This window comes from Cervus canadensis, chromosome 1, assembly GCF_019320065.1.
Source record: "Cervus canadensis isolate Bull #8, Minnesota chromosome 1, ASM1932006v1, whole genome shotgun sequence".
NCBI lineage: Eukaryota > Metazoa > Chordata > Mammalia > Artiodactyla > Cervidae > Cervus > Cervus canadensis.
Window position 1 is genome coordinate 35,691,770 of NC_057386.1, and position 24,359 is coordinate 35,716,128.

The 24,359-nt window shown below is 46.6% G+C and overlaps 1 protein-coding gene across 2 annotated transcripts in view; it reads left to right on the top strand.

Annotated features, from left to right (window-relative positions):
- The window catches only part of ANKFY1 (ankyrin repeat and FYVE domain containing 1), a 68,222-nt gene that overhangs the window by 41,652 nt on the left and 2,211 nt on the right, over window positions 1-24,359 (top strand). For both annotated transcript variants that reach the window (XM_043477539.1, XM_043477543.1), the window contains 17 exons: window positions 1,487-1,691; window positions 3,100-3,168; window positions 3,375-3,574; window positions 5,776-5,873; window positions 8,859-9,090; window positions 10,294-10,392; window positions 10,632-10,785; window positions 11,610-11,778; window positions 14,557-14,675; window positions 15,327-15,483; window positions 16,398-16,598; window positions 18,109-18,285; window positions 20,164-20,311; window positions 20,777-20,867; window positions 21,167-21,291; window positions 22,953-23,099; window positions 24,087-24,177. In XM_043477539.1, the coding sequence (XP_043333474.1) occupies window positions 1,487-1,691; window positions 3,100-3,168; window positions 3,375-3,574; window positions 5,776-5,873; window positions 8,859-9,090; window positions 10,294-10,392; window positions 10,632-10,785; window positions 11,610-11,778; window positions 14,557-14,675; window positions 15,327-15,483; window positions 16,398-16,598; window positions 18,109-18,285; window positions 20,164-20,311; window positions 20,777-20,867; window positions 21,167-21,291; window positions 22,953-23,099; window positions 24,087-24,177 (2,482 nt within the window). The remainder of the gene's footprint in view (window positions 1-1,486; window positions 1,692-3,099; window positions 3,169-3,374; window positions 3,575-5,775; window positions 5,874-8,858; window positions 9,091-10,293; window positions 10,393-10,631; window positions 10,786-11,609; window positions 11,779-14,556; window positions 14,676-15,326; window positions 15,484-16,397; window positions 16,599-18,108; window positions 18,286-20,163; window positions 20,312-20,776; window positions 20,868-21,166; window positions 21,292-22,952; window positions 23,100-24,086; window positions 24,178-24,359) is intronic.

Sequence of the window (24,359 nt, forward strand, 5' to 3'; positions counted from 1 at the left end):
TTCTGTTGCTGATGTATAGTTTTTATATATTCTCTCCTAGACTCAATCTCTGTGGGCTTTGTCCATATTACAAATGAAAACCCCAATATGTCCATGTGCATATGGACAGCAAAGGGTGACCCAGCCTAGTCCCCAGATATACATGTTACCTGTTGCTTTCAGAACTCCACTGACATTTTTTTGTAAAGAAATCTAAGCTTTGGTCCTTTGCACACAATTCTGCTAAAGATTGTATTTTCCCCTGCCCTCCCCAAGAAAAGAATCAGGGACAGAAGAATGAAAATATTTCAGGATTGGCTGGTTAGAGAATTCTTCAGTTACCCAAGATCATAACTGATTGGAATTGGAGCCATTCGGTTAACGTGGAACCTTATAGCCTCAACCTGTTAATCCATTTTCCTTCCAAACATTTACCTGATGTCTGTTACGTATGAGACAGTGGATGGAGCCCTGGTGGCTCCGTGGTAAAGAATCCACCTGCTATTGTAGGAGACACAGGTTTGATCCCAATCCGGAAAGATCCTGTGTGCTGCAGAGCAGCTAAACCCACACATCACAACTACTGAACCTGAGCTCTAGAGCCTGGGAGCCGTAGCTGCTCAGCCCATGTGCTGAAACTGCTGAAGCCTGCATGCCCTAGAGCCCATGCTTTGCAACAAGAGAAGCCAGTGCAATGAGAAACCCAAGCGTTGCTCACCACAACTGGAGAAAAGCCCGAGAGTAATGAAGACCCAGCACAGCCAAAAAATTTTTTTTAAAAACTATAAAAAAAGAAAGGATATCAGACCTGGTCCTACCAGAATCCATGGGGCCTGTGGTAGCCTAGCCATCCTCACTGCCAGAGCTTACACAACTCCAGCAGCAAGGTAGTCCCTTGGAAGAAGGAATAGAGTGGGTGAGAAATTCCAATTGATTTTGAAATTCCATGTTTAAGAAGACTAGATAAAACTCATATTATTCAGATGCAAATGAGCACAGGAATCCAGATAACAGACTTGAGAGCTTGGCCACTCCTGAAATCCTAACCCCCTTCTCAAAGTTTAGAGCACAGAAGTGTGGTCGAAGAAGATGAAATGATATTGCAAGATATAAAAGAAAACTTCTCATAAATGCCTTTGTAAGAGCTATTGCAAGTATAACAGGTTAGAGGCATGCAGGTACTGCTTAGGGACACACTGTGATCAGGAATGAGAGAGGGAGGTAAATTGTATTGGGGAGGAATCTTTGGAACACTTTATGAGAGCTGATGACCAGAAGAAGAATTTGAAGGACAGAAGCCTGGTATACTTAAGATTGTAATGTGATACTGAAGCGAGGGGTTGGGACAGAGGTGGCTGAATTCGAGTATGTTTTAAGTCTATGATCTCAATGATGAGATCTTCTCTGTCTACACTTTCTGACCGTTACCTTTGAGGAAGCACTGGTCAGAATAGCTTGCCCTGGCCGTTGTCATTTGTGACCATTTCTTCTATTGTTTCCTTTCAAGGAGATCTCTTTGCTGCCACTTTCCTCATTAAGAATGGGGCCTTGGTCAATGCTGCCACATTGGGTGCCCAGGAGACACCATTGCACCTCGTCGCATCATACAATTCAAAGAAACACTCGGCAGCTGTGATGTCCGAGATGGCACAGCTCACAGAGGCCCTGCTGCAGGCTGGCGCGAACCCCAACATGCAGGACAGCAAGGGCAGGTAAGCTGGGGCGCAGGTTGGCTGCCCTGAGCATGGTTCCCAGAGTGTTATTATCTGGTGGCACATTACTGGCAGGCGGAGACTTCGTGATTTTTTAGTCCAGCATTATTCACTCTGAATTCTATTGAAGTCACAAACACTGATTTGTTTTGCAAATGAGAGACAACTAAGGCCAGAGGCACATGGGGAAGCTGTTTCCCTCTTGGGTAGCTGTGGTCCTTGGGTTTTTAAGCAGTGTCTGGCATCTCCAGAGTGGTCATCCAGTCCATCTCCTCCAGGGAACTTTCTTCCCTCATCTTTTATAGAGCTAATCGATTACTTTGAAGAAGAGTACACTGTCGCAAAGTAATCAGTTTTATTTCTGTGAGGTTTAATTGTTGTGTTAGTCCCAGTTCCACCTTCTTGTAAATGCCACTTTAGACATCTCGACGTGCTTAATTTGCTGTCTTCCACAGCACTTCCCTTTCTGCACTGACAGTTGTGTCATGTTCCTTTTGTCCCTTCCCAGAAATATTCGACTGAGGATTCCTTATACATTAGAATATGAGAAAGGGTTGCTTGTCTTTGGAACAGTAGTGTGGGAGGCATTGAAGGGGAGTTAAGCCACCTGAATCACCAACAATAGAGGACCCAATTTTTATCCTAGCAGCTCAGTATTTTATACCTTCAAAATACCCTCTCAAAAAGTAACTGTGAGGTCGCTGGAATAGGAAAATGGATTTGTGTGATGGCTAAGGTACTTATATAAGATGGCTCTCCATGGACTCAATATAATGTCATAATTATCTAATTTCTCAAGATAATTGCATCCTTTTTTTTTTTTTTTTGCTCCTTCTGGTGATTGTCCTTAATTTTTTTCCTCCCAGCTGCAATAAACTGTGGTGTTCTGTAGCTCTGAGATAGATGCCAGCCTGGGAGTCTCTGTGCTCTGTGGTGGCGTCTTCCTCAGGGCACATGAGGGCTAAATAAAAGCAGTGACAAGTGAAAAATGCCATTTTAGTCAGTTCCTGCCTGTTGCCACTCAGAATGTGTTTGAGTCTAACAGAGAAGTATGGTAAGAAAAAAAAACTCAAAATAGTGGAGGATAGGTAGGTGAAAGTAGGCGTACCTATGGCAGAAACTGCTGTTTTAAAAACATGAGTATATACACATTCATTGAGTCAGTATTTTTTATATCTTTTCCTTTCATTGATTCTTGTATTTTTGGCTACTGAATAAATTGTAACATATAATCAAATCCATTTTCATCCTTTGATTCTTGGTCATGGCTTTGGAAAATTGTTTGCCAGGGTAGAAAAAGACTGTGGCAGAAATGTGGAATTTCCTGTGGATTCTAATCACCTCCTGCTGTGAATAGTCCTGAACTGGGCATGTCCAGAATTGACACCTCTTCTTCTTCATCCCACAGGACTCCCTTACACTTGTCCATCATGGCCAGGAATGAATACGTGTTCAATCAGCTGCTGCAGTGTAAACAGTACGTAGGCAGCCGTGGAGCAATGAAAGAGCTGTTGGTAGGGTGGGATCATGAGTGAAAGATAATGCTCTTAAAATGTCTTTTAGCATTATCAATTTTAAGAAGTAAAAGTAAGATTTAAAAATGTCCTTCAGAATGAGACTGTTGACAGTACAAAGTGTCTGAAGACAGTTGTACTTGGTGTTCACATTGCTTCCTCATTTCAGGTTAGATTTAGAGCTGAAAGACCATGAGGGCAGCACAGCTCTGTGGCTGGCCGTGCAGTACATCACTGTGTCTTCCGACCAGTCCGTAAACCCCTTCGAAGACCTCCCTGTGGTGAACGGGACTTCATTTGATGAAAACAGCTTTGCAGCCAGGCTCATTCAGCGCGGCAGCAACACCAATGCACCTGATACAGTAACAGGTAAAGCACAGCAGACCCCTAAGAGCTGATGCTCAAGTCTGAGACTCCATGAAATACTTGTCAGTGTTTTTACCAAAACTTTAGAAACTGAGAGGAATGCTGTTATGAGAATTAGTTTGTATTTAATTTTTAACTGTAGTAAAAAGTCTGATCTTGGGCTTCAAAAAATTTAGCCAGACTCTAAGTTAAGTCTGTTAAGTTGAAACACTTCTGTTTGTTAAATGCAGTGAGAGTCAGTCTTTATGGACTCAGAACTCTTTTTACCCTCTTAAAAATTATGTCCCAAAGGGCTTTTGTTTAAGTGGATATCTTTGGTATTTACCATATTAGAAATTTAAACTGAGAAATTTTTAAAAGATGTATTAATAATAATAACAAACCATTTTATGTTAACATATAACATTTTTTATGAAAAATAACTTTCAAAGCAAAATTTATTTGGAAGAGTGACCTGGTTTCTAATATTTACAACTATATTCAGTCTTCTGAGATACATTGTTTGGTTAAAAAAAATACGCCCTCACACACTTAGTAGTGGGAAAAGCAAGGCATATTTTAAGAGCCTTTTCAGATAATTGTGGGTGTATTTGTTTGATACTATAGCAAACAATTTATCAAAGGATAATTTTTTTTAAAGTTAGTTGCAGTATGGAATCTGAAGCTATATCAATGAACTTTTTGTACTCTTATATTAAAATCCATGGTCTGTATGTGCTTTGAATGGATCTTTTCTCTGTACATGATTTTGTAACATCATGCCTTAGTGGTTTGGAAAATCTTGTTTTACTGGTTTATGGAGATCTTCAAAATGATCATTTATTTAGAATCACATTTGTTAATATCACTAGTAACCTCATTAGAAAAGTCTTTCAGTATTGAGGAGCTGTTAAACTTACAGTGGCAGACAGAAGTTTTCCAAAGTTTCAGTTTTCACTTGTAAGATCATATTTTATCATTTGGTAGGGATATTGCCAGTTATTTTTCTTAAAGAGGCTCACTTTTTAAGAATATGTCTACCCGATACTCATACCATAGCTTATTAGTTGTCATTCTTTCAAGTAAAAATGGTGCTTCATGAAAAAAAACTGTTAGTTCAGTTTGCAGTTAAAACAATGGCTTTCCTTTGTGACAGCCGTTGTAACATTCTTCATGCATGCTTCTTATTTGTCACACAGAATTTTATTTAATTCATTTATTTTTGGCCACACTGTGCCACAGGCGAGATTGTTAATTTTTCTTGTCGGTTCCGTCAACTTTACATTATATACTTTGAGTTTTAATAGAAGTTCAGGAATATTATTTTTTCCTTGTTGCAGTTTTCACATACGTGTAATAACATAGCAGTATTTTGTCTCATTGCTTTGCCTTGTTTTTAGTACTGGTATTTAATTTGACTTTTCAAATAACATAGCTGTGGAACATGAGACTTCGTGTTTATCCAAAAAGGGCATAAATTTTAATAGAAAGAGACAGCAGTGTTCTGAGACTAAAACCACTTCAAGAGGAAAGGAAGAAAAAAAAATTGATTTTTTTTCTAAGATTTCTATTTAGAAAGCAGTGCTAACTAAAACATTTCTAGGCCAAGAATAAACATATTTAAAGCTATAGGAGTAAGACAAGTGTTTAAGGAGCATTTTCTGATAGAACTTCAGCTCACAGTGTCTTCAGAATGGTTATCTACCCCAGAGGTTCTCAGAGATGACTTCCCAGCCCTCACTGCCTAAGCAACATTTGGCAACACCTGTTGGCAGATTTGATTGTCACAGTAAGGTTGAGGGGGCTACTGGTACCTCGTGGGCAGAAGCCAGGGATACTTCTAAACATCACAGCATGTACAGGACAGTTCCTCACAGCAAAGAATTCACTGGCCCAAGATGTCAGTAGCACTGCTGCTGAGAAATGTTCTTACCAACCCTAGTAAGGAGATGTAACTCCCCTCTGGTCCTGGGCGGTGGCTAGTGGCAAATCCAGGGAGGGGTGCCTGTCTTCTGACTTCCAGACCAAGTGTTTGCTCCCCACTCAGGCTCATCTTAGTCTGTGTGTCCACACACAGAGGGGACCTGTGTGGACTTAAGTGGTACCTACTTCCAGTGTGAGCGTGTCAGCTGTGAAAGGTGGTGGGGAAGGTAGGGTGTGTTGCAATGTGAACTTGACCTAATTTTTATGCAAATTGCAGAATGAATATGCCCATTTTCTCCTAGGAAATTGCTTACTACAGCGGGCAGCCGAAGCAGGAAATGAGGCAGCAGCTCTTTTCCTGGCAACCAATGGTGCCCATGTCAACCACAGGAACAAGTGGGTAAGTGTGACAGGGCAGCCAGGCAAAGCGGCTTTGGTCTGTGGAGGAAATGGCAGTGGCCGATAGGTAGGAAAAAACAGATTAGAGTCTCTTCAATGTTTGTAAAAAAAAAAAAAAAAGAATACGTGGACATTGTTAAAAAACTAGTGTGTATCAAATGCCTTTATCCTCAAATATTGGTTGGTTGATTCATTCAGCAACCACTTCTTAAACATTTGTGACATCAGGTCCTAAACAATACACTGTGGACTTCACGGCTACTATAGATCAGCAGACATGGACACAAACCTACCATGTTAGCGTCTTAATTTTTTATAACATGTTGCATTTGCTAAGGTTTTCAGGTTTTCCTTAGCAAATGCAAAATGGATGGATGCGAGTTGGTGATGTACAGGGAAACCTGGCGTGCTGCAGTCCATGGGGTCACAAAGAGTCAGACACGACTAAGCGACTGAACTGAAGGTTTTCCTGTGTGCATGTTTATTTAGTCTGCGTCTCACACTAAGGCAGATGTCGCAGTGTTCAAGGGTGGTGAAATGAGTCGGACATTTCTGGCTTTACCAGATTTCCCACTTCCTATTCTGCTGTATGTGGTCTCAGGCAAATTGCTTAACCTTTGTGAGCTTCAGTTCTCATCTATAAAGTGAGCTTAGTATTGATTTCAGAAAGTATGATTAAAGATCATACTTTAATATATGATAAAAAGAAATAAATTTATTTCTTTAATATAAGATAAAAAGAAATAAATTTAAGTGCTTATTAGTGTAGCATCTGGGACTTCAGAAAACTACCTGATAGTTATTTTTACTTAATAATTTTCAGACAGGGAGGATGTGCTCATCTTTAAGATCGTGTTCATTTTATAACTACTTTGTGCCAGGAGCCTTAAGGTTATTATCCCTTTCAGTTTTCACAGTGGATCTAGAAGCGTCATGTATTGAAGAGACATTAACGCCATCTGTAAATCCCTCATTTCAGAGTCAAGTGCCTTGAGACTCTGGAAGGTTAAGTGGCTTAACCGTAAGTTAGGTACTTCATCAGTAACGGAGTCAGTGTTATGATGCAGGCCCTAGGACATGCAGTTGCACTTCTCTCAACAGTGCTGGGCAGGGCAGTAAACAGTAAGCTTGGTGTAGAAGACAGTCCAGCGTGTCATGGAAGCACAGGGGAGAGGGCAGTGCTGTTTTTTTCTCACCATTAAACCTACTGATCTGTCTGCTCCTAAACCCACGGCTGGCCTGCTCTCCAGCTAGAATGATAGCATGGCCTATAGGCACCAGTGACTGGTTTCTTGGTTTTGTTTCTGCCATCATGTGTCTCTGCCTTTGTCTGTCTCTCTGCTGTATCATCCCTTTTGCCCACTGTTCATTTCTAATAGCTACAAGACATGCTGTGCTGCTTCTCAAACTTTAAAAACATCCTCCTGTAGGCCCACAATGTCTCCCTTTGCACCTCTAGCTGGCAGAGTGGAGGTCCAGGCTGGAGCCAGGAGGGAATCACCTGGACAAGCAATGGCTTGTCCCAACCTCTCATACTGGATTTGGACCCAACAGGATGGGTTTCAGGGGGAACTGCAGCATGATGGTCCATGGGACCTCTGTGGCTCTCAGAGGCAAGGGTTGGAGAGTTGTTGGACCTGAGAAGAGGAGGGAACTGACCAAGGGAGGAATTGTGGGGAGGGCAAATTCCATTTTGTGATTGTTGAACTCCTTTTTAAACATTCAGGTGGGAGTATTCTGTAAGCAGTGGGAAAATTGGGTGTACACACAGGACTGGGGAGCTGGGTTTAAGAATCTCCTGCTTGTAGATCCTGGTAGAAGCCATGGGGGTAGCTAAGAGAATCCAGGGAGGCTGTGTGGTGGAGAAGGGCTGGAGCAGAAGGCCGCCCTGGGGAGGAGGCTCTATGCGGAGAGGAGAGAATGGCCCCCCGGGGCTGGTGGAGGGAAGGAGTGAAAGAGCCAAATCCTTGTCACCCAGTGAGATCACAGTGGCAGGACCTACCGGAAATCCAGGACCCAGAAAATCAAGAGGCAGAAATAAAAGTCATTAGCTAGAAATGAGGAAATTACAAAGAAATTACCCAGCTCAGAGTTCAAAGTGGTTCCCTTTCGGAAAAGAAAATTTCCTTTTTTAGGAAAATGAAGGTGGGTTCTTGCTATCTTTCACAGCAAGCCTAGTAGGTAAAGTTCTTGGACTTGACTTGTTTAATGAGTATGTGTAGCTTCAGTAGGAGCTGGTGCAGAGCAGGGTATTGATAGTTGTTCCTATTTATTTGGGTGAAAAATCCCACGTGTGTCTCCATGTGTACATGTATTTGTATTCACACATATATACATGTGTTTATGTCTCCCTGTGGCTATTCTGTCACTTGATAGAAACATGAAACTGGCCATGATGCTTCCCTCAGGGGAGGATAACTGGGTGATGGGGGCTAGACATGAGGGGAAGCTTCTTTTCACTGTATTCTCTTGTACCTTTTGAATATTGAATCAGGTCCCTGTATGTAAAAATGGTTCTAATTTTTAAAAAGTGGGAGAAGGGGGTCTTTTCTTCGAGTTCCAGATGAAGTTGATACGAACTGGTTAGAGAAGCAGGGCTTAGTGTGGTGATCGACAGCACCACTTTAGTGACGCTTGAAGGTCATCTGTGGTAGTTCTTTAATAACAATCATGTGTTATTTTTATAATTAGCAAAATAATTATAAAAGCAAAGTGAAAGATGGAAATGCAGAAGATGAGGATCCAGGGCGTTTGGAGGGTGCTGGGGGAGGACATTGGAGGAATCTAGGACGATGGCACAGCGTGGGGGAGGGAAAGGAGACCTGAGGAGCACGTGGGACAGAGGTCATGGAACTGGTGACAGGATGAGCCCGGGGTTGCATCTGGCGTTGAGGACCTGTGTCACAGCGCATAGGCTGTCTCCATCCCTTTGCAAGGGGGCTCCCAGCCTGAAGTGCTCTGACCAGGGCCACTTGCTTCTGTTCAGGGAGAAACCCCGCTGCACACAGCCTGTCGGCATGGCCTGGCCAACCTCACTGCAGAGCTGCTGCAGCAGGGGGCCAACCCAAACCTGCAGACAGAGGAGGCCCTGCCGTCCCCGAAGGAGGCTGCGTCCCTGCCCAGCTTAGCGGACAGCAGCGTCTACCTGCAGACACCCCTGCACATGGCAATCGCCTATAATCATCCAGATGTGGTGTCTGTCATCCTGGAGCAAAAAGGTAGGAATTTGGGGGTCCTAGTCCCCAAAAGATGGGGGTTACTGCCCATCACTATGACCTCCGAACAGTGGTTTAGTTAATGACACAGTTGATGTTTCTCCTATTGGTGAGTTTCCTTAGTTGAAAAATCCTTTGAGGTCCAACCAGATAAGTGTATAGTCTGGTTTTGGCTACAGTTTTTTCCTGTGTACATTTGTAGGATGGGGCCTGCCCACTTCACCTGTGTGGTTAAGGTGTTAAAGCCTTGTATTTCCCCTCTCTTATTCTGGGGGGTTTTCCCAGGACATACTTCAGGGGCAGGTCGAGCAGAGCTTTGCCTCATCAGCACTGTCTCTGAGAACTCTGCTACCACCTGTCTTCCACGAGTCGGTCAGCCTTCTCATCCACCTCTGAGTCTCCCTGGCAAGTGAACCATGAGAGAGGAGCCAGAAGGGGGGGCCAAGGAAGCCCCTGCCATGTGGGAGGCGGATTTCCCTTAGAATGTCATTTTCCAGTTTTTTTTCCTTCCTGCCCTGAAATTTGTTTTACTCTTGCCTGCATCCTTGTTGGAGCTTCCCTGGTGGCTCAGTGGTAAAGAAACCACCTGTCAGTGCAGGAGACAAGGGTTCAATCCCTGGGTCGAAAATATCCCCTGGAGAAGGAAATGGCAGCCCGTTCCAGTATTCTTGCCTGAGAAATCCCATGGACAGAGGAGCCCGCTAGGCTACAGTCCATGGGGTCACAAAAGCGTTGGACACAGCTTAATGACTAAACAGCAGCAGCAGCACCCTTGTTAAGGCCAGCATCCTTCAGCACTGTGCTTGTGGAAGGAAGTGGGGTGCTAGGTAGGCTTTGCCGCCGCCTTTGCCCACACGGAAGGTATAAGATGGTAGGGCTTACGTGTTAAAAAAAATGTTGCCAGTTCATTGTTTTGATCCCTTTTTGGTAATCAAGAAATTAATATGTGTTTCCATAGTGGAGCCTGTTTTCCTTTTGTGAACATCCAGTGTTTTAACCTTTACAACCATTCATTTTCCTCATAAGCTTTGCTCCAAAATATCAAACGTCTTGGCTTCCACTTCCCACAACAAGATCTGTCAGTTCTCTTTGTATAGAAGTGATCAGTCAGTCAGTTTGAAACTGAGCTTGCATTCTCTTGAGTACTTCCAATGTGATCCACGGGATGGTGAAATCAGGTGTTTTTTTCCTTTTAAAAAAATGTAGCTAATGCTCTTCATGCCACCAACAACTTGCAAATTATTCCGGACTTCAGTCTCAAGGATTCTCGAGACCAGACTGTGCTGGGCCTGGCATTGTGGACTGGTAAGGCGGTGTCAGCGGCTGCAGACAGGCGTGTGCCAGAGGGTGGGTGTGCGAGGGAGGGAGGCGGAAGGGTTGGAGCTAATCGTTTGTGTAGACTAGCCTTTCTGTTTGGGTTAAGCCTATAGTAATGTGGAAAACTGCTGGCCTTGCGAAGTCAAGAGGGTGTGTTTGTTGTAGTAAGAGGCTGAGGAAGTGGGAGAAGCTGAGCCGGCATTAATTGGGGCTTGTCTCTTTTGCAGGCATGCACACGATCGCAGCACAGCTGCTGGGCTCTGGGGCTTGCATCAATGACACCATGTCAGATGGGCAGACCTTGCTCCACATGGCCATGCAGAGGCAGGACAGCAAGAGCGCCCTCTTCCTCCTGGAACACCAGGCAGACATAAACGTCAGGTGGGCTGGAGCAGCGTCCGCCACTGCACCAGGTCACGTTTAATTGACGTGGTTCAAACACATGGCCTCACTTGTAGGGAAGATTTTTGTTCCTTGTTAAATAAAGGAAGAGAAACAGTAATTCTCAAAAAGTGCAGGTACAGTGTTGAGAAGGGGAACTCAAAGGGGGAATTGTGTACTTTGGTCTTATTTGAACCTTTCGAGACCAGGGCACAGTACGGCACAAAACTCACCAAAATGGACAATACAGAAATCAATTGTTGAAGTAGGGATTTCACTTAATAATGAAGAACTTTCCAACAAATGAGTTATCAAGTCCAGTGAGGACTCCACATTTCCACTGAGGGGCTCTGGGTTCAGTCCCGGGTTGGGGGACTAAGATCCATAGTGCAGGAAAAGAAAATAAAAAACAGAGGAGGGAAGGCTTGCAGGGCAAAAATACACAGTTAAAACTTTTTATTATTTTTGTGTTTAAACGAATTTATCTTCAGTGTCAGCTGACCTACAGTGACTGAGTAGATGAAAGTGTTTTGTCAGATGGGTGGTCAGGGTGGCACTTTATCCAGAGGCTGTGGGAGCCGCTGTGAGAGTTCAGTGTGCTGAGCAGCTGGGTGCAACGGGGTAGCCTGGTGATAACGCTTTTTTTAAAAGGCAGGAGGGGCAGATGCTATTGACAGGTTGAATTTCTCTGAAAGCATATTGATGGATGTAAGTGAAGCATGTTTGGGGTGCAGTGAACTCTGGCCTCCAGGATTCCCAGAAGGGCACCCTCTGTCATTTGATCCCGGCTCCACACATTTGTTCTGGTGTCTGTGTCCAAGCAGGACTCAGGATGGGGAGACGGCCCTTCAGCTGGCCATCAGGAATCAGCTTCCCCTCGTCGTGGATGCCATATGCACCAGAGGAGCTGACATGTCTGTGCCGGATGAACAGGGGAACCCCCCGCTGTGGCTCGCACTGGCAAATAACCTGGAGGACATCGCATCCACTCTGGTGAGACAAGCTCAGCTTCCGCTCCACTTACATGTGGGGGTGATCTGTGTCAGAGATGGATTTGGCACCTCCATTGTGATCATAGCGAGCAGGAGATCTGCCAAGTAGCAAATTGGGTCAGGAATGAGCATTTTTGACAGTTGTGTTCAGGAAACTTGGGGTTCAACATAGTCAAGGCCCACATCTTTTCTCAGGCTGTCTTTATCAATAAAACTACCAAAAAGTAGGAGAGCTGAGGCCCCTCCTCCGGGGTCTTCTCCTGAGGTGGTTTAGCTGGCTGTGGGCTGCCCTGTCACCAGAGTGATAACTTAGGAGTGTCCGCCTTATTCAGAAGACAGAGCCCCAAAGCGGACGTAACGCCGAAAACTCATTCAGTTTTCTGAAGGGCTTGAAATGTGATTTTAAGACATTTTGCACCTGAGGGTTTTAGCCAGTTGTTCTTGAGATTACCAGTTCTTTGCAGAGTATATGTTACTGGGGGGTAAGTAAGAGTGTGTGCACGTGGTGTGTGCAGGCACTTGTCTGTGTTTTCTGTCCCTTCATGTGTGTGTGTGCGCACATGCGTATGTGCAGGCACTTGTCTGTGTTTTCTGTCCCTTCATGTGTGTGTGTGCACGTGCGTGTGTGCAGTCACTTGTCTATTTTCTGTCCCTTCATGTGTGTGTGTGCACATGCGTGTGTGCAGGCACTTGTCTATTTTCTATCCCTTCGTGTGTGTGTGCACATGTATGTGTGCAGGCACTTGTCTATTTTCTGTCCCTTCGTGTGTGTGTGCACGTGCGTGTGTGCAGTCACTTGTCTATTTTCTGTCCGTGTGTGTGTGCACGTGCGTGTGTGCAGTCACTTGTCTATTTTCTGTCCCTTCATGTGTGTGTGTGCACATGCGTGTGTGCAGGCACTTGTCTATTTTCTGTCCCTTCGTGTGTGTGTGCACGTGCGTGTGTGCAGTCACTTGTCTATTTTCTGTCCCTTCATGTGTGTGTGCGCACATGCGTGTGTGCAGTCACTTGTCTATTTTCTGTCCCTTCATGTGTGTGTGTGCACATGCGTGTGTGCAGGCACTTGTCTATTTTCTATCCCTTTGTGTGTGTGCGCACGTGCGTGTGTGCAGTCACTTGTCTATTTTCTGTCCCTTCGTGTGTGTGTGTGCACGTGCGTGTGTGCAGTCACTTGTCTATTTTCTGTCCCTTCATGTGTGTGTGCGCACATGCGTATGTGCAGGCACTTGTCTATTTTCTGTCCCTTCATGTGTGTGTGCGCACATGCGTATGTGCAGGCACTTGTCTATTTTCTGTCCCTTCATGTGTGTGTGCGCACATGCGTATGTGCAGGCACTTGTCTATTTTCTGTCCCTTCATGTGTGTGTGTGCATGTGCGTGTGTGCAGTCACTTGTCTATTTTCTGTCCCTTCATGTGTGTGTGTGCACGTGCGTGTGTGCAGGCACTTGTCTATTTTCTATCCCTTTGTGTGTGTGTGTGCACATGCGTGTGTGCAGGCACTTGTCTATTTTCTGTCCCTTCATGTGTGTGTGCACATGTATGTGTGCAGGCACTTGTCTATTTTCTGTCCCTTCGTGTGTGTGTGCACGTGCGTGTGTGCAGGCACTTGTCTGTTTTCTATCCCTTCATGTGTGTGTGCACGTGCGTGTGTGCAGGCACTTGTCTGTGTTTTCTGTCCCTTCATGTGTGTGTGTGCACGTGCGTGTGTGCAGTGCACTTGTCTTTTTCTATCCTTTGTGTGTGTGTGGTGCACATGCGTGAGTGCAGGCACTTGTCTATTTTCTGTCCGCTTCTGTGTGTTGCACATGTATGTGTGGCAGGCACTTGTCTATTTTCTGTCCCCTTCGTGTGTGTTGCACGTGCGTGTGTGCAGGCACTTGTCCTGTTTTCTATCCTTCATGTTGTGTGCCGTGGTGTGTGCAGCGCACTTGTCTGTGTTTTCTGTCACTTCATGTGTGTGTGTGCACATAGCGTGTGTGCGCACTTTTGTCTATTTTTGTCCGCTTCGTGTTGTGTGTGCACATGCGTGTGTGGCAGGCATTGTCTATTTTCTATCCCTTCATGTGTGTGTGTGCATCGTGCGTGTTGTGCAGGCACTTTGTCTATTTTTTGTCCCTTCGTGTGTGTGTGCACATGCGTGTGTGCAGGCACTTGTCTATTTTCTGTCCCTTCGTGTGTGTGTGCACATGCGTGTGTGCAGGCACTTGTCTGTTTTCTCTCCCTTCATGTGTGTGTGTGCACGTGCGTGTGTGCAGGCACTTGTCTATTTTCTATCCCTTCATGTGTGTGTGTGCACGTGCATGTGTGCAGGCACTTGTCTGTGTTTTCTGTCCCTTCATGTGTGTGTGTGTGCACGTGCATGTGTGCAGGCACTTGTCTGTTTTCTATCCCTTCATGTGTGTGTGTGCACGTGCGTGTGTGCAGGCACTTGTCTGTTTTCTGTCCCTTCATGTGTGTGTGTGCACGTGCGTGTGTGCAGGCACTTGTCTGTTTTCTGTCCCTTCTATGACACAGCTTTAGAAGGTGCTGATCAGACACATCTTTCTTTTATTTCTCAAATCCTTCCCACAGAACCTAGTGCACAAGCTTGCACCAAAGCAGATTTTAATCAGTGTTTGTAAAATGAGTGAATGGTACAGATTAAAATAATTACTGGTTAACTATCAGGTGGATCTTACCTGAAAGATGTACGTAATGGTAGCTTAGGGCTGAGAGACGGTAATAAGCATGCTCAGCTTTGCCGAGCAGCATTTGTGAGTGACCTGTGCTTCCCTGCAGGTCAGGCACGGTTGTGACGCCACGTGCTGGGGCCCAGGGCCGAGCGGCTGCCTCCAGACGCTGCTGCACAGAGCCATCGATGAGAACAACGAGCCCATCGCCTGCTTTCTCGTTCGCAGGTCTGAGAGGCCTGGGTGTCCCTCCAGATCTTGTTTGGAGTATTGCAAACTGGCTCTCTTCTCTCTTAGTCCACGTATAGTCTTGACATGCCTGTAGCTGGCTTGACCTTCATATTGAAGGCTAGAGAGGGTCATTGTTCTGTCAGGTCCACGCAGCCAGGGACTTGACTCTCTGGTGAGGAGAGGGGTTCATGTGCCGAGATCAGAGAGTGTAAAAACTAAGCCAGTTTCCTGCTTTGGGAACCATATTGGCCCCTGTCATCAGCTCAGACCAGTTCACACGGTGAGACCAAGAGGCTGGTGTGGAGGAGACCGAATGGCATCTGCCGGACTCCACCCCAATGCCGGAGCCATGACAGCCTCCACGGCCTCAGTGCAGGAGGTGTGGGAGAGTGCAGAGTGAGGTTATGCAGGACAGCGTTCAAGCCACCATTCTCAATCTTTAAATGCACACGAATCCCCTGGGAAGCTTTTAAAAGTTCTGATACCCAAGTTGCCTCCAGGACCAGTTGCTGAAGAATCTGTGGGAGCAGGACACAGCAATATTTGAGACCAAGGACTACAGTCCTTGGCGGCAGCCAACTTTCTGTGGATGAGGCTGCTGCTCCACGCCTGTCAGCATGCCTTCCTCTCACTTCCCCTTCCTTTCAGTGGCTGTGACGTGAATAGTCCCAGACAGCCTGGTGCTAATGGGGAAGGAGAAGAAGAGGCCAGAGATGGGCAGACCCCTCTGCATTTGGCAGCCTCCTGGGGGCTGGAAGAGACAATCCAGTGTCTTTTGGAGTTTGGTGCCAATGTAAATGCACAGGTAGGAAGGGTCTCTCTTTTCTGGGTAGAGGGATGGTCATCCCAGAATCAGAGAAATCTCCTCTAACGTCCTTGCAGTCTCTGGTCCTGGGCCCCTGCTTTTCCATGAGCGGGCCAAAGGGGCAGACACAGGAACTGGCTGTCTCCTGGGTCGTACAGATGTCTTGTTGCTGTTTAGTTTCTCAGTCGTGTCTGACTCTTTGTAACCCCATGGACTGTGGCCTCCCAGGCTCTTCTGTCCATGGAATTTTCCAGTCAAGAATACTGGAGTGGGTGGCCATTTCCTTCTCCAGGGGATCTTCCTGACCCAGGGAATCCAGGGATTGAATCTGCATCTCCTGCACTACAGGCCAGTTCTTTACCATTGAGCCACCAGGAAGCCCCCACAGCCTGTCTTATAATTGTAATTATTCCAGGTCAAAACTTTTTCTTCTGTGTCTTTGTCCTTTCTACAAAGTGAAGAAGATTTGTTCAATCAACTTATCTCTGCCACCTGTCCCCATTAGTTACAGATTGCCATTGAGAATTTGTTCTAGTCCCAGGCGGAGTACTATATTTAAGAAAATGTTCAATAGCTCAATAGAACATCCCTGAGTCATGTTCCTTGATGCTTTTCAGCATTCTAGCTTGTGTGCGCTGCTCTACTCCTCTGGCAGATGAGTAGTGGTTTAACTTGGAGATGAGGTTGACTGCAGCTTCTCTAAACCAAATGTGTTTGTGTCCCTGGGTTACTGGAGCATGGAGGTAGAGTGGCTGTCAGTCATCCTGTGTTTCACCTCTTGAAAAGATGATTTCAAATTCAGAGTGGTAGTGTTGAGTCTCAGAACTGAATTTGCTTTAAAACTTTTTCCGTGTCATATTTTTCCTGGATTTTATCTTCACTTGGATGTTGAAATCTGTGCCTGGTCCCCAAAGGATGCAGAAGGAAGAACGCCTGTCCACGTGGCCATCAGCAACCAACACGGTGTCATCATTCAGCTGCTGATCTCTCACCCCGACATCCACCTGAACGTGCGAGACCGGCAGGGCCTGACCCCCTTTGCCTGCGCCATGACCTACAAGAACAACAAGGCGGCCGAGGCCATCCTGAAACGGGAGTCCGGGGCTGCTGAGCAGGTGAGCGAGTGACACCCAGGCTAAACACAAGTCTCAAACGAAACAGGTCTCTTCCGTATAAAGGTGTTTCTTCAGTTTTGGCCATTCAGGTGCCCAGTCACTGCTGGATGGAATGCGCCTTCTCTGCCCTGCACATCAGCCACCCAGTGGTGCCGCGTGTACAAGGAAGGGGGCCCGGTGACAGGAATTCTCATCTTGCAGAACTGAGGGCACCCTTTGCTTTTTCTTGGTGTTTTACTTGCCCCAGTAATGAATGTCTTAGAAGGGCTTAAACTGACCTTGAGGAACTTTAAGGTTTTAGTGGCGCTGCCACCATTCAGCTTAGCAGTCTCAGTTGTCCTTGTTCTGGACAGTAAGCTGTGGACCTACAACATCAGAATGGGCGAGGAGACTGTGGCCACTGGCCTGAGGTGGGAGCTGGGCTGGGTTTGTGAGGTCGGTCCTCAGATACGTGCCTCACCACCCAACTCTTAGAATACTGCTGAGATCTCTGAGTAGCCGTTTATGAAGGTGAAATGGAAATTTGGGACCTGAACAAAAGTCCTAACATGGGTGAAGACTTTGGCTTTGTACTTCAGGCTTCCGTGCATCCCTTTTCTTCAGCATTTGCCTTGGTGTGACTGATTGTGTAGGTGTTAACCTCACCCTTGCTCACATGGGATAAAATGTTCCTCAATGGAGACAGTCCTTTCACTTTTCCCTCCCCATGTAGTGTGAAACCAGCGCAGATACATTGCTGGGTGTATGTGTGTGTCGGGGGGTGGGTGGCTGGATGTGTGTGTGATGTGAAGGATGCTGGGTGTGTGTGTGTGTCAGGGTGGTGGATGGCTGGATGTGTGTGTGATGTGAAGGAATGTGTTGTGTGTGTAGCATGTGTGTCTCCCTTACTTCTTCCTGAGCCCTCACACTGACATGACAGCCCTGGTATTTGACATACCCTCTGTGGTTGGATTTGAATGACCCGCTATCTGCTGTACATCAGTGGAACAGTGTCTGTGACATACTGTTGGCAGCCTTCCCCAACATGAATTATTATCCTGTAGCTCACTGAAAGAGGAGACTTTTCTGGAAATTTCTGAAAGTTCATTTGGCTGCTCACGGGTCAGACTGGCATTGCCACTTTGGTGTTAGAGTGCTGGGTGTTTGTTTTAGCCAAAGCAGGAGACGCCCACGGCCAGCATCATCTGTGCCTCTCCCCGTGCAGCCGAGTGTTCTGCTGGCCTCCTTTCCCGGTCTTTCAGGTTATCTCTTGCTTGGCTTTCCAGGTCCACTCCTGCTGCAGGAGGATGCCAGGGCAGCTGGTTTAGCTCCCTGGCTTTCTGACCACATGGATGTGGCCATGCACACACAGTCCTCTGGACAAATAGGCAGAGCGGGTCTGTAATTTGAAGGTTGGGATGGGGAGGACTGCAGTGCGGCCTCTACAGGGGTCAGTGCAGCTCACAGGTGCTCGGGAGGCATTCTTGCAGGGGGCACCCACTAACATTTTGGCTCCCACTTGTTGCCTTAGGTGGATAACAAGGGCCGGAATTTTCTGCACGTGGCAGTTCAGAACTCTGATATTGAAAGCGTCCTGTTTCTGATCAGCGTCCAGGCGAACGTCAATTCCAGAGTCCAGGATGCTTCCAAGTTGACCCCTTTGCACCTTGCTGTCCAGGCAGGCTCGGAGATTATTGTCCGCAACTTGGTGAGTGTCCCTGAAACATTACTTTTGTAACCTGTGGACAAAGCATGTTGTAGGGTGTGTGGAGACTCCCTCGTCACAGGTGTTTTGCCAGGTATTAGGAAAGGCCAGTGGGAATTTAGGGAGCAGCCAGGAAACTCGGGAGAATAAGTGTGTCTGTGGGCAGCATGTCCTGCGTGCCCAGTAGGCAGATGCTGAGGTGAGGCCATGAGGAAAGGTAGGCTGTGGCCTGCAGAGGCAGGCAGGGGCATCAGGAGACGAGATCATGTCTCTGTCCACCTGCTCTGTGCCAGGCTCTCAGCTGGCGCTTTCCAGGGAGTGCTCTCTTTTTGTCCTTGGTCTTTATCGCTTAACGTTTTGAGGCAGAATTGGAAAAACAACACATTAGCCTCAGGTGTACAACATATTGGACTTTCCTGGTGACTCAAATGGTAAAGAATCTGCCTGAAGTACAGAATACGCAGGTTCAATCTCTGGGTTGGGAAGATCCCCTGGAGGAGGAAAAGGCAACCCACACTAGTATTCTTCCCTGGAAAATCCAGTAGACAGAGGAGCCTGGTGGGCTCCACTCCATGGGGTCGCAAGAAGTCGGTCATGACTGAGCAACCAAACTCAACATACTGTGTTTCGTTGTATATTTTGTGCAACATATTGATTTGATAGTTGTATATTTTGCAAAATAATCACCGCGAATCTACTTAACATCTTTCACCATCATAGTTGCAAAAATGTTTTTCTCGTGATGAGGATTTTTTATAAAGATTTATTTATGAATTTTTTCCTGCGCTGGGTCAGTGTTGCTGCACGTGGGCTTCTCTCTGGTTGCAGTTGATCGGGGGCTACTCTTCATTGTGGTGTGCGGGCTTCTCATGAGCAGAGGCTTCTATTGTGGTGGAGCACAGGCTCTAGGTACACAGGCTTTAGCAGTTGTGGCTCTCGGACTTAGTTGCTTTGTGGCATGTGGGATTTTTCCAGACCAGGGATCAAACCGGTGACCCCTGCATTGAAAGGCAGATTCTTAACTACTGGACCACCTGGGAAGTCCGAGGATTTTTAAATCTGCTCTCTTAGCACCTTCCAAATATATAATATGGTATTCACCATGTAGTCTTTTTTGTTAGCAGCTGTCTTTGAAACTTTGTTAGAAAGTGGATGATGAATGAATATATAAGGTATTATTTAAAGGACCTTCTTGCTTTGATTCTGCACTTCTCTGTGTTGCTTTCTTTCTTTTAAAAAAAAATAATACAAAAATAGTATATTTTTATTGTGGAGAAACTTAAAACACATAAGGATAGAAAGTGGTTAGTATCTCCCTTTCACTCCCAGCTCTGCCTTGAATTTGGTATATATGCTTTTAAATACCTTCAAAGTGTGTGCGTGTGTGTGTGTGTGTATACACTCTCTCTCTCTCTCCTGAAATGGAATCACACTATCTTACCATCTTCTAATTTACCTTTCATGATAAACCGTAAATTTTTATCATTTTAGTGGCTATCTATTTTACTATTGGTATATATTGTAGCTTTCATAACTAAACCTTTTCTGCCATCTGGTCTTACTGTCATAAGGAGTGGACATCCTTGTGTCCACTGTGTGTGAGGATGGTGAGGATGGTATAGATCACTGCAGTCCTGTATAGTTTTATTATATTCTGTAGTTGTAGAATATCTGAGTCCTGAGGAGTGGCTTTTTGTACATTTTGGTAATCACCACTTTTCCCTTGGGACAGATTTTGTGGGCCTGAGCCTCCCCAGGAGTTGGCTTCCAGCTTAGCCAGGAGGGCAAACCCTAGAGGCCAGGAGATTGGCAGGCTTGGCTCCTTACGCCAGACCTTGGTTGGTGGTGGTAGAGCGCTGCTCATGTAATCAACTTCAACAGCTTCTTGCAGGTGCCAAAGTGAATGAATTAACCAAGCACCGCCAGACCGCCCTCCACCTCGCTGCCCAGCAGGACCTGCCCACCATCTGCTCAGTCCTCTTGGAGAATGGAGTGGACTTTGCTGCTGTGGATGAGAATGGAAATAACGGTAATTCCCAGGCATTCCCTGTGTGTGGTGCCAAGGGCCTCAAGCAATCCCTTCCTTCGGGGGTGGCAGGACAGCACGCACCATTGGGTCTGTTCCCCGACCCGAAGATTGGCTCTTACAGGAGCCGGGCTGTGACAGGAAATGCCCTGAGCTGGGCATGCAGCCTGCTCCTGATGGGGACCTGGGCAGCCTCCTGATGTGACTGGTGACCCTAGAAACCTAAATGGCTTCTTGTGAAACCATTAAATCTCACCTTTGGATAACTGCGGAGGCACAAAGCAGAGCTTAGGAGGTTGCATGTAGATTTATTCTTGGAGGCAGTGAAGACTGGAAAGGAGGGCTTTCTGAGTGGATGGTGGCTGCTCTGACTGAGTCCCATTCAGTGGGAGGTTTGTGAGGCTGAGCAGAGTTGAGATGCTGTGTGTGTGTGTTTGGGCTCGCACTATAAGAGGATTTCCTCCCCAGCTCTTCATCTTGCTGTCATGCATGGCCGACTCAACAACATCCGGGTCCTTCTGACAGAGTGCACCGTGGATGCTGAAGCCTTTAATCTACGGTGAGTGTGTGTGATTCGGAGCAGAGGCCAGAACTCCACGTCCCCTGGTGCACCCCTCCGAGCTGGGTCACGGGCATCTTATATGAGCCCCAGGTGCACAATGCAGAACTGGTCACTAGGGCACTTGACCAGCCTTTGGTACCCTGAACTTTTCTTTTTGAAAATATGTTTTAGGAAAATTTTATGACCATTATATCTTTTAGATTTATCTGGCATCACAGAGTTCAGACAATCCCATTTCTTTTATGCATGATGGCTATGGCAGATACACACCTAACTTTTCCAGTTTGTCTTCTTAGAGGCCAGTCGCCACTGCACATTTTGGGACAGTATGGCAAGGAGAATGCTGCAGCCATCTTTGATCTCTTCTTAGAGTGCATGCCCGAGTATCCTCTGGATAAACCGGATGCAGAAGGAAACACAGGTACGTAGTGAGGCTCTTGTCGGTCCTTTCTTACTGGTGTCTCTTGCTTCCTAGAAAATCAGGAGCCCAGGCACACGTGTCATTATTGAAGGACACTCAGCCCCATGCATTTTGGCTGGGCTCTGCGAGTATCATCACAGATCCCTGAGGTGGAAGTTGGCAGTGTCTGACTTTAGGCATAAGCACATCTAAAGTGTATCTAGTGCTCCAAAGCCATACCCGTGTCCAGACAGGCCGGCCCACCGTTTCTATTGGCCTCATCTACCTTGTATCTAGTCACCTAGGTCCCTTCCCAAGCTTTCAGATCCCGAGAGAGAGAGAGGAAGTACAGTTGCCTTACAGGTGCTTCAGAAGGAGGAAATGGGCCATAGTACATATTCACAGAGAAGGCATGTTCTCTACAGATAAGGGCTGATGCTTGATTGAGGGGGTTGATAAACAGGCCTCTCTCATGGTGGTACTCTCACCACCCACAATCACTGTGTTAATTTGTGTAGCTTTCATAATGCTTTTGATGCACTTTTGCATTCATTTTCTTCCTGAATACTCACAATAACCATATAAGGTAAGCAGTACATGTAGTGTGTTCCCATTTTTCAAGTAAGGAAACAAAGCTGAAACCCAAGTCTCTCTCTTCCCAGCCCAGGGCTGTCTGAACTCTTTGCTGCTGCTGTATCCCTGTTCATGCCAGACAGAGCCTCTGTGGCCTTTGACAGCAGTGCTGTCACCGAGAGGTAGCCCAAACCTCAGCATGGGACCAGATGTTTGGTCGTTGCTTCTTGACCTTGGGAAGAATTCTTGGCCTTGATTCATGGACATGTTTTTAAGCCGGCAGTGGGTGAGCCTGAGCTTCAGGGAGGTCAGCCCTGGGAGTGAGCTGTTGGCCCAGCACCTGCTCCAGCAAGCAGCGTGGTCCAGGAGCCGGCAAGCAGGCAGGTGCTTCATGCCCGGGCTTCTGAATTACACAGACCTGGTTTCAGATACCCAGCTCCATCATATTCCAGCAAGGGGACCGGGTATACTTTGTAACCTCTCTATGCCTGCTTCCTCCTTTGAAATAATAAGCTAATCTTTGTGAATCATTTGCAGAATTAAAGAATTTAAATAAAGTATCTGTGAAACATAAGCAAAAAGGAGCTGCTTGTAGCTGTAGTCGTAGGGAGGACCAGGAGGGTGGGCTGGCAAGAGCCTGAGTGTCCACTGCCGGCACAGGGGAGAGGCTCCATGGGGTCGAGGAACTTTCTGGAGCAGGCTGACCACACTGGTTTATGGTTTTCTCCATGTGTGCACACCTCACCAGTCTTTAGAATTTGTTGCACTGTGTGAAGAGTGTTCTGTTCAGGAGGAAGGCAGCTGAGACAGTGGTGCATATTTCCTGCGGCATCTTCTCCCTCCTCGGTTCTCTTGTGGCCAAAGCTCTGAATGGGCAAGAGTGTGTCTCTGGAGCCCCTGCGTCATGGCTGGTCCTCGGCTGCAAGATGTTGCAGATCCTCTGCAGAGCTCTCACCATAGCCGCAGGGCCCTCTGTGTGTCAAGGGGACTTTGCTAACGAATGTCCTGCCAGGGCTGTGTCCTGCCCTTGGCCATCTTCTGCTGGCCCTTTGGCAGGGCCAGGCTGGGCCCGGGTGGGCAGTAGCCCTGCGTGTGGTTTTGTTTTCCAGTGCTGCTCCTGGCGTACATGAAAGGGAATGCCAACCTGTGCCGTGCCGTCGTCCGCTCGGGGGCCCGCCTGGGGGTGAACAACAACCAAGGGATCAACATCTTCAACTACCAGGTCGCTACCAAGCAGCTGCTGTTTAGACTCTTAGGTGAGTGGCCTGCATTCAGCTCCATCAGTGCAGGCACCCTGGCAGTGTCTGTTACCCAGATGTACTGGTGGTCTTAAAATCTCAGGATGACTTGCTGCACAATCTGAGCTGGTAGTTTTCCAGGCACCACCTTGTTTAGGATTTTGTCTGTGAATACCACAAAGCGCCTTTGAACAGGGGTGGGGAGTGTCCTTGTTAGCAGTCTCTTCACAGCATGTCCTGCTTTGGGGCCCCTGTCAGATTCCCGTTTCCCCTGATCCTAACGGGAATCCATCGGCTCCAGGCAGGTCTCCCTCCCAGCGCTCCTGGCTATGTGTCTGCACACCCTTTATCCTTCAGCCGATGCCGAATCTCTCCATCCTTCAGAACGGCCTTTGGTTCAGCCCCACTGACTTTTCCCCCCCTGTGTGACCCAATTAGAATAGGCAGACCTCAGTCAGTTTCCAGCCACCACAGTAAACTGAATGTTGCAATGAAGTAAGTCAACATGAATCTTCGTGGTTTCCCAGTGCATATAAAAGTTATATTTACATAATACTGTAGTCTGTTGCATATGCAGCAGCACTGTCTAAAAAACAATGTATTTATATATACTTTATTGCTAAAAAATGCCTAAACAATTAAAATAGTAACATCAAAGATCACTGATCACAGATTACCATAAAAAAGTAATAATGAAAAACTTGAAATATTGTGAGAATTACCAAAGTGTGACACAGACCCACGAAGTAAGAAAATGCTGTTGGGAAAATGGCACCAATAGATGTGCTCCATGCAGGGTCACTACAAACCTTCGACTTGTAAAAAGATTACGGTATCTGCAAATCGCAGTGAAAGGAGGCATGCCTCTCTGTTGCTCTCTTGTCCCTCACGTCCCTTTCTGATGTGTTCCTTTGTTGCCTGGTGCAGTTCCCTTCTCCCCCTACTCCCTGGTCTAGCCAGACACAGTCAGTATCTGACAGGAACTGCTCTTGTGCTGTGTTACAGATATGCTGTCCAAGGAGCCTCCATGGTGCGATGGCTCCAACTGCTACGAGTGCACTGCCAAGTTCGGAGTCACAACACGCAAACATCACTGGTGAGACCCACCCCCAGTCACCCGCCAGAGGAATAAGGACATTTCTGCTGATTGCTTCTGCCTTTCCCCATGATAAACCATGAACCTGTCAGGGCCTGGTACTGTCCTGGGAGAAACCTGCCCATGGGACCATGCCCATGTCTAGAGAGGTAGGGAGGCCAGCAGACACTCAGACTGGTGGC